An 8,763-nucleotide genomic window follows, 5' to 3' on the forward strand; every position below is an offset into this window, starting at 1 on the left:
GAAAAATGTACAATGAGAGTTTGGTGGCATTTGGAATCTAGAGAGAGAGAGTGTTTTTGTTAACCAAAAAATACATACATTAAACTCTAACTCAACACACCTATTTATACTCAAAATAAAATATACTATGCAATATCTATAATAATAATAAAATTATCATCCAATTATTACCTTTATAACACTTTTTTCCAGAAAAATAACAACAAGGACCAGACCTGCAATATACAAATTCTACCAGAACCCCTACTGGGTTTAACAAAATCTAAAACCCTAAACCGCCAAATTCCTTTTAACGATTCTGCTTGAAACAATGCCTTCAAAGAAAAAATCATCAAAATCAAAGGCGAATTCCAATTCAGATGCAACAACACCATCTCCACTTGGTAATTCATCTTCATATTCAAATCTAAACTCTAATAACAATCATGAAGATGGTGAACAATCATTATTGTGCTCACTTGAAACAGTTTCCACCATATATCCGTCGTTCATCGGTGCTTCTGCTTTAATCTGTAGTTTAATTGAAGATTCTAATATTGCAATTGATTCGAAAGGATGTAAAGTTTGGGTCTCAGAATCTGCTCTGATTGCTTCTTCAATCACTCCTGGTTCCATTGTTTCTGTAAGTCTAACTTAGGTTATGTATATGTCATACATAAGGGAACTAGTTATTATTCATTGAAATTATTAGGTTATAACTTATTTGCGAAATGGTTATTATTACCAACTGTAGTAACATTTTAAGTGAAAAGTACGTATATGAATTTGTTCTTGAGTATAAATTAGGTTATATGTATGTAATATATGCGTTTTTTTTTTTTTTTTTTTGCCAAGTTTATGTTATAGGAGTATGCTATTTCGAAAAAAAAAACTAATTTTTTGGCTAATTTGATTGGAATACTTTTTTTTTTTTTTTTTTTTTTTGGTTCCCAAAATTCATATTTTACTCAAAATATGTAACAATGTATGCATTGCTCCATTAAAAGAATCGCGGTTCAATATAGTTAAGTGAGTGTACGATGATTTGGATTTCGTATGTATTTACATTTTATGTATTAGACTAGTAGAGTTGTTAAATATAGTGTGTAATATGTTAATGGTATTTTTAGATGTGTAATAAAAGTTTTTTCTATTGAATCTGTTGACAGGTTTCACTTGCTTCGTTAAGAAAAGATGTACCAGGTTACCCTCTTAGCTCATTAATGGATGAATGTGGCAGGCATTATGGGGTCAATGAGAACATGGCTAAAGAAATAGGGAATTACTTTGTTCTAGCTACAGTTTTTCCATCTTTAAAGGTTTGAAAACAATCATGTTTACGCAACATATGTTTTTTTTAATAACGTGTGATGATTTAAAGCTGAAATCTTGGAGCACATTTGTCAACTTTCATTTCAGGTTTCAAAAAATGGTGTGCGGTTATCTTCGAGCCTATCATCTGCATTGGGTTATCCAGTTTCCGGCAGGATAGTTTTCGTGTATCCTGTCAATCAAAGGAATAAATCCATTTCAATAGACAAGTGTCAAGACCTACATTTATCTTTAATTTCTTCAAAGAGTTCAATTAGCATTAAAAGTAGTAAAATGTCTCACGTTGATCTTTTATCTGAAAATGGAAACATTTCATCTCCAAAGACACCATCAATGACTCGATCGAAGTTCAGCTCTCCCTGTTCTAGCCAGCCAACTTCACCAAGATATAGAGAAACACAGTCAAACTCGTTTGACTCAGTAGTTGACTCGTTTAATATAAAAGAGGTTTTGGAGGATGAAATAGGAAGGAAGCTTCTTCAGACTTGTACTCTGTCGTTCTTATATTCCCGTTATCTGCTTTGCGGAAACCTTGTTGTAATTCCAATACTTTCAGAGCTTTGTCTTTTCAAGGTCGTCAGTGCAGAAAAAGTATCGGGAAATGAAAATAATGTTGGTTTGTTTATGCAATCACCAGATCAATCTAGTATTGGTAATGCTTTTCTGGTAGACCATGGAACAAAAGTTCATTTATTTTTTGAGAAAACCGATTTTGATCTATGTAGTGAGGATAGCGTAGATAGCATAGTAGTTGATATCCCTAAATTGGGTGGCTTGTTAAAGGAGTATACAGTTTTGAAGGATATTATTGTTTCATCAACAATTAAGAACAGACTTTCAAGGTATATTTGTTTTTAGTACTTTCTGTTATACCTGTGGTAAATTAGTGTTATCAGTGTTGTTACATCTACTTTGGCTAATCAAGTTTGTTTACATATCGTCTTGTATGCATGCACACTTGGGGGTGTTTGATGTGCATCTTGTAACTGATTAACTGATTTTGCAAGTTGAAGTCTCGCTACTTATTTTTGAATTTAGATAATATGATTCTAGTATTATCCAGTTTTAAAGTCAAATTACTTATTTTGACCCTTTCTCCACTGTATTTGAGAGTGGCATTTACAATTTTTTTAGAAACTCTGCTGTTCATTTTTGTCTATTCATTCTTTGAAGAATAGAATTAGCAAAACACTCCAACATCTGTTCATTTTTGTATACTTTAAGTTTGATTGAATCTGATTCTCCGATTCTTATTACTTTATATCACATATCATTAATCAATTGTCACTTATCATGTAATTGTTTTAGTATGGGTTTACGTCCAACAAAAGGAGTGCTACTTCATGGTCCACCAGGCACAGGGAAGACTTCTTTGGCTCGATTGTGTGCTAATGATGCTGGCGTTAATCTCTTCTCTGTAAATGGACCAGAAATTATCAGTCAATTTTATGGTGAAAGTGAACAAGCATTGCATGAAGTATTCGATTCAGCTAGCAGAGCTCCACCTGCTGTGGTAAGTTTTTTCTACTTTGTTTTCTGTCATTATTTTTAAACTCTTCGTTAATACTTGTTTCTACCCGTGTTATCTTTTAGGTATTCATAGATGAGCTGGATGCCATTGCACCATCACGAAAAGATGGTGGTGAAGAACTATCTGGAAGAATCGTTGCAACACTACTAAATTTAATGGATGGAATTAGTAGAACCGAAAGTCTACTTGTTATTGCTGCAACCAATAGACCCGACAGTATTGAGCCAGCACTTAGACGCCCTGGTAGACTCGACAGGGAAATCGAAATAGGTACAGTCATAAAATGGTCCATTCTTAAAAAAACTGTATTTTTTTATTCATCGAGCTTGTAATGTATGTATGTTTGTGCCAATAATGTTTCCCGCTAAAATTAAAAGCTCTTGTTTCACTTAAGTTTAATAGTATTTGCCGTATTGGTTATGTGTTTGAATTATATTCAGGTGTGCCATCTCCCAGTCAACGTTATGATATATTACTTGCTCTGCTCAACGAAAAAGAACACCGTCTTTCAGATATGGAAATTCATCATTTGGCTATGACAACTCACGGGTTTGTGGGTGCTGATCTGGCATCCCTCTGCAATGAAGCTGCCTTTATTTGTCTTAGGCGCTTCATTGGCAAGATCAACGATAATCAGAACCTTAATTCATGTTCAGATGATATGGACTTGCATCTGAAAGATAATTCAAAGGGTTCGTCTTTATCAAATTCAGGGGTCAATGTAGAAAGTATTGAAACTGATCCAATGGGGGGAAGTTTAAGTGTCACTATTGAAGATTTTGAGAAGGCGAGAATTAAAGTGAGACCAAGCGCCATGAGAGAGGTAGAATTATAGTTTCACTTTCGAGTTTACAATTTATAGCTGAAAATTTGTGTGTATAATCTGCAAGGTGTGTTTTATGGCAACTGCTCCTCACGTTATAATTGACTATTTTCAGATGGTCTATATTACTGGACATAAAGGTGGCAGAATAGGTGGGTCTTTCGGGTTGGGTAATGAATGGCTCAAAATGGTTTCTGGTCAAAACGGGGCAAAAATTTTGGTACATTCAGATCGAACTCAGCTGATTTTTAACACATCCCATATTGCATACATAAGCGGTGTATCAGAAAAGATTACAAGAGTTATATTTGTTTCAACCTAAAGTGATTTTATGCATTTAAATTACAAAATGGGTAGGTCAAATTTTTCTCCTTTCGTAATTTTGACATGTTTAAGTTGCAATCAGGTGATACTTGAGGTACCAAAAGTTAGTTGGAAAGACGTTGGTGGTCAAGAGGAGGTTAAAATGCAGTTAATGGAAGCTGTAGAGTGGCCTCAAAAGCACCAGGATGCGTTCAGGCGTATCGGAACTCGGCCCCCAACAGGAGTCTTATTATTTGGTCCCCCTGGGTGCAGCAAAACCCTTCTGACCCGTGCAGTCGCATCTGAAGCCAAACTCAATTTTCTTGCTGTGAAGGGCCCAGAACTTTTCAGTAAATGGGTTGGTGAATCAGAGAAGGCTGTAAAGTCTCTGTTTGCAAAGGCACGGGCTAATGCCCCTTCGATTGTGTTTTTTGATGAGTTAGATGGTCTTGCTAGTATTCGAGGAAAGGAAAACGATGGGGTTTCGGTTGCTGATCGTGTTATGAGTCAACTTCTTGTTGAATTAGACGGTAATTTGCACTTTGTGATTCTCAGTAGCTAAAAAATTGTTATATACCCAGTTTTTTAACCTAATTTACGAGTTTTTCACTTTCATTTCTCAAACGTCTACCTTTCTTTCATAATAAGTGATATTTTGGTCATTTTATATCAGTTTGTATTGTAATCTGACCCCATACCCTGCCTTAGCAGTATTGGGTAATGATGTTGTTATAGAAATCTGAATTTGTTAGGCACCCAACATCTTATTTTGTGAGTATATGACTTTGTTTCATTGCAAAAAAACTGATTATCGAAGGGTCAAACCAAATTTACCTGGATACATACGTTCTGTCCTAGTTAATTAGACATTTAACCATTAAGAAAAAAATCAAATAGCATCAAACGATGTCGTTTCTGGTCATTTTATTTATAAATTCCTTTAATAATCGCGATCTGTCAAACACTCTAACTTCGTTGTTCTGATTACTGTAAGACTATAACTTTAAGCACCAGAAGCACATTAAACTCCAGATCGTACACTTTGTTTGGCTATGGCTGATTATCGTATTTTAGTGATATAGTATTACATAATCGCTAACAAAATGCAAACAACCTTTAATGATCATCATCTGCTTATTTTGCAACTTTTTGTTGGTTTAGGTTTGAACCAGAGAGTTAATGTCACTGTTATTGCTGCAACAAACCGACCAGATAAGATCGACTCCGCCCTTTTGAGGCCAGGTATCACTTAAGTTCATCCGAAATATTGAATTTTGATCCATCTGATCTCTTTGTGGTGATCTTTGTGCCTCGTTTTCTTGCTAATAAATTTTTAACAGGACGTTTTGATAGGCTCGTGTATGTGGGCCCACCAAATGAAAAAGACCGTAAAGAGATTTTTCGTATCCATTTGCGTAAAATGTCTTGTAGCTCTGATGTATGTTTTGAGGAGTTGGCTCATCTTTCTGAAGGTTGTACTGGGGCTGACATTTCTCTAATATGTCGTGAAGCGGCTGTTGCTGCTATCGAGGTTTGTTAACTTTGGCTAGCTGTGAAGATTTTAGAGGTGGTCAGATGGGCGGGTTGGGTAATGGGTTGAAAATGGTCCAGGTCGACTCCCAAAGACCCGAACTAGTCAGTGTCCATTTTTCTGTTTTATAAAATAGTTAAGGCATTAAATAAGATTACACATATATTTTGGGATTTTCAAGTTTCAAGCCATATTACACATTTTCAGTATTTTTTTTAATTTCGTTTCACACGTTAGGGACAAGGTTGGAAAAGTCGTGAGATGGTGACGAGTTGGTCGGGACTTTGAAACGATTAGTCGGTTGAGTTGGGGTCGAGTCGGGACTAGTCGGACATTGACTAACATTGACCTTTAGTAATATATTATACGGAGTATGTATTTAACATATATAATTTACAAATAAATCTATTAAACATAAATATTTCAAACATATGTATAGCAGTATAGGGCACAAAATCCGAGTATATAAAATAATAAATTTTGACTTAACTTTGACCAACCTTAACTTTGACCGACTTTGATTTATGTAGACCCGACTCTGACAGAATCTGACAGACTCTGACGGTCTGACCAACTTTTACTAACTTTGAGCTGACTTTATAGCGTTCACCAACTACTTGGGCGTTTTAGGAAAAACAGGACGGGCTAGTTACCAAACCGACTAGTCGGCCGAGATGGCCACCGTTAACAACACTAGTTAGTGATCAACCATAACCTAATTCAACTTATTCATGAATCTTAAGTAAATTCATCAAGACTGCCACCTTTTAAAAAATTCAAAGTAATTAGCTGCACTATTTTGTTTTGTTTTAACGTCTATTGTGCACCGTGATAATTAACATTTATCTCAGGAGAAACATGATGCAGCGGAAGTAAGAATGGAGCATATAAGATCTGCAATCGAACAAATGCAGCCATCAGATGTAGAGTCTTATGAGGACTTGACAAGAAAATTTCAAAGACTTGTGTCGGTTGCTACGCCAGAAAATGATTCGAGTCCGTGAAACATCTTTAAGATGATTAAGCACAGTATCTAAACGGTAATTCCCTTAATTAAACACTTATTGTTTTACCTATCAAGGTATCTATACTTACAGCTAATGTATATATGGTGAATGAGTACTGCATTTGTGGGGTATTATGGTAAAAGGGATCGTCATTCTGATACGGAGTATTAAACTTTTGATTGTAAGGGTAGTGAATGAATCAGATTTTGTAGTAAGAATTATTGAGATAAATGTATGTGCTATCACACACTTATCCCTGATTATCTCATCTTTTGGTTCTAATTGTTTTAGTCATAACTCATAATTACCTTGTTTTAGTCATAACTCATAATTACCTTGAAGAGAATGCCTGAATATCCCATTGGCTGTGAAAAGGTGCTTAATTGTACCATTTTGGGCTATTGTCAAGATCCATTTGTAGACTAGAGGTGTCATTTTGACCCATCTTATGAATGAACAATTAGACTATGTTTTTTTCTTTATTTATTGGGAGGGTAGAGGTCAGGGGTTAGATCTCTCTGTCTCCTAAGAATTTCCTACGGAGGTTTTACCGACCTGCATCAAGGAATTCGGCCGATCCACATGCCCGTATGGATTAATGGATCTGGTCCCTGAAGTGGGAGTCATGTTTTCGCTCGAAAGTGCGTGACAAATGATCGGGAAGGTTGTTAATTTCTCTCTCGGTGATGCCGACAACAACCTTTCAAAAAAAAGAGGCTAATAATCTCCTAGTGTATGTATGTTTTAAGCATAAAACCTTCCAAGTGAAATTATATTATTCGTTGTTATTCTTGTAATCGTATCATATCACCCAACTGGACAAAAGCAATTTGGGTGAACGTGACTGTTACGGAGTTGGTTAGTTTGGGCGGAACACTTGGACATACAGTATGACCCAACTGGCCCAACCCATTTGTGACCAGTCAATTATCATCTAATGATATTCGAATTTGGTGAAACAGGAGTTTTTTGGAATCCATCACATCATACATTATCTCGTTAAATGTATTGTTGCTTTAGAGCACAAGTACTTTGACGTCAACTTTGCCGAATTTTGATGCATGGAAACCAAACTTGCATATCTGTCTATGGCTTTTGCGCTTCGGCATTGGCGGCATAATGTGACCAAATAGGTAATTAGAAAGGTTATACTCTTTCTGAATATGATAGAGAAGTATATAGTATCTGAATCTTGATGTAGTTGGTCATGCTAATTATATTTTGAAAATATTATCCTCTTGCATAAATATATGAGGATTGCACCCTAAGTTGTTGGGACCATTTTACTGTGTACAAATTAAAACATATACGGAGTATTAAGTATTGATAGGACCTAATAACAACTTCAAATAAAACATCCTCTTGCATTAATTAAGGGTGTTTATTAGTTGTCACCTACTAGCTACGAAGGTTTTTTTTTCTTCGAAAAGCTAGATGTATTAATCACAAAGGCCCCAAAATGAGGGCTAACAATTACAAGTGTTCAGGAAACAAGAGTAATACAAAACACGACAACAACGAAAGAACACAAGTGCAAGTTGCGGAGGAAGCAACTAGCTAAATACAAATATTAATCAAAACATGACCAAGGATTCGAGATCCATAGAAGCCAATCCATCTTCCGGTTACGTACACGCCCCGATATCCATACGAAGGTTTACAACTTTTTATTGAATTCAATATTATCTTTTTGATTCAATATATATAATATATAATATATAATTACATTATTTTTTATAATGGTTTAGCACATTGCGTTGTGGGGGTAGCGGGGAGGGGGCTTTTTACCGGTCATGCCCTCAAATTGGTCCGGGTTTACTCCAGAGCAGCAGTTGGGGACTTGGGGGCGGGTTATGCAACTACGGGAGATGATCGCGTGAGTGGTTTAGTCTCTCTGAGTGATCTCAAACTGTTGTTTAAAAAAAAAATGAAGTTACTTGATTATAACTAGATCTACTTTATACATACAGTGTGTAATTATTTGTTATTTATTTTTATTTTCATTATTTCCTTATTTCTAAAGTTTTTATTAATGTCGCTCGTCGCTTTTTGAAACATCTGGCGTCTTCGGGATAACGCCATTTTCAACGATTTCAAGTTTCGGAAATCTTCGGTCATGGACAACATTCTTTTCAACGCCTTTGACGGGTTATCTTATGGATGTAAAAAATTTGGATTAGAATCAATGTGGGTTCAATGTCCTCTTAACTTTTTGCTTTCTTTTCTAGTTATTTGCTAGCTTTTTAATAAAATCTTG

At 35.5% G+C, this 8,763-nt stretch overlaps 1 protein-coding gene and 1 long non-coding RNA gene across 2 annotated transcripts; both read left to right on the forward strand.

Annotated features, from left to right (window-relative positions):
* Nucleotides 1-233: 233 nt before the first annotated feature.
* On the forward strand, nt 234-6,658 carry LOC139841194 (calmodulin-interacting protein 111-like). The gene is made up of 10 exons (XM_071831422.1): nt 234-622; nt 1,149-1,298; nt 1,399-2,153; nt 2,620-2,824; nt 2,905-3,112; nt 3,283-3,665; nt 4,072-4,498; nt 5,130-5,210; nt 5,309-5,499; nt 6,351-6,658. The coding sequence occupies exons 1-10, from the start codon at nt 311-313 to the stop codon at nt 6,501-6,503; spliced, it is 2,865 nt and encodes a 954-aa protein (XP_071687523.1). The 5' UTR covers nt 234-310; the 3' UTR covers nt 6,504-6,658.
* An 815-nt stretch (nt 6,659-7,473) lies between these two features.
* On the forward strand, nt 7,474-8,354 carry LOC139839406 (uncharacterized). Its single transcript, XR_011756946.1, has 3 exons — nt 7,474-7,639; nt 7,994-8,161; nt 8,255-8,354. It is a non-coding gene; the product is annotated as an uncharacterized lncRNA (long non-coding RNA).
* Nucleotides 8,355-8,763: the final 409 nt, after the last annotated feature.

This window comes from Rutidosis leptorrhynchoides, chromosome 4, assembly GCF_046630445.1.
Source record: "Rutidosis leptorrhynchoides isolate AG116_Rl617_1_P2 chromosome 4, CSIRO_AGI_Rlap_v1, whole genome shotgun sequence".
Classification (NCBI taxonomy): domain Eukaryota; kingdom Viridiplantae; phylum Streptophyta; class Magnoliopsida; order Asterales; family Asteraceae; genus Rutidosis; species Rutidosis leptorrhynchoides.

Bases quoted from the DNA above. Each gene is read 5' to 3' on its own strand.
- LOC139841194 (XM_071831422.1), top strand. From the start codon at position 311: ATGCCTTCAAAGAAAAAATCATCAAAATCAAAGGCGAATTCCAATTCA. The intron at 2,154-2,619 runs GTATATTTGTTT...TAATTGTTTTAG, and splicing joins ATTAAGAACAGACTTTCAAG to TATGGGTTTACGTCCAACAA. The intron at 5,500-6,350 runs GTTTGTTAACTT...CATTTATCTCAG, and splicing joins CGGCTGTTGCTGCTATCGAG to GAGAAACATGATGCAGCGGA.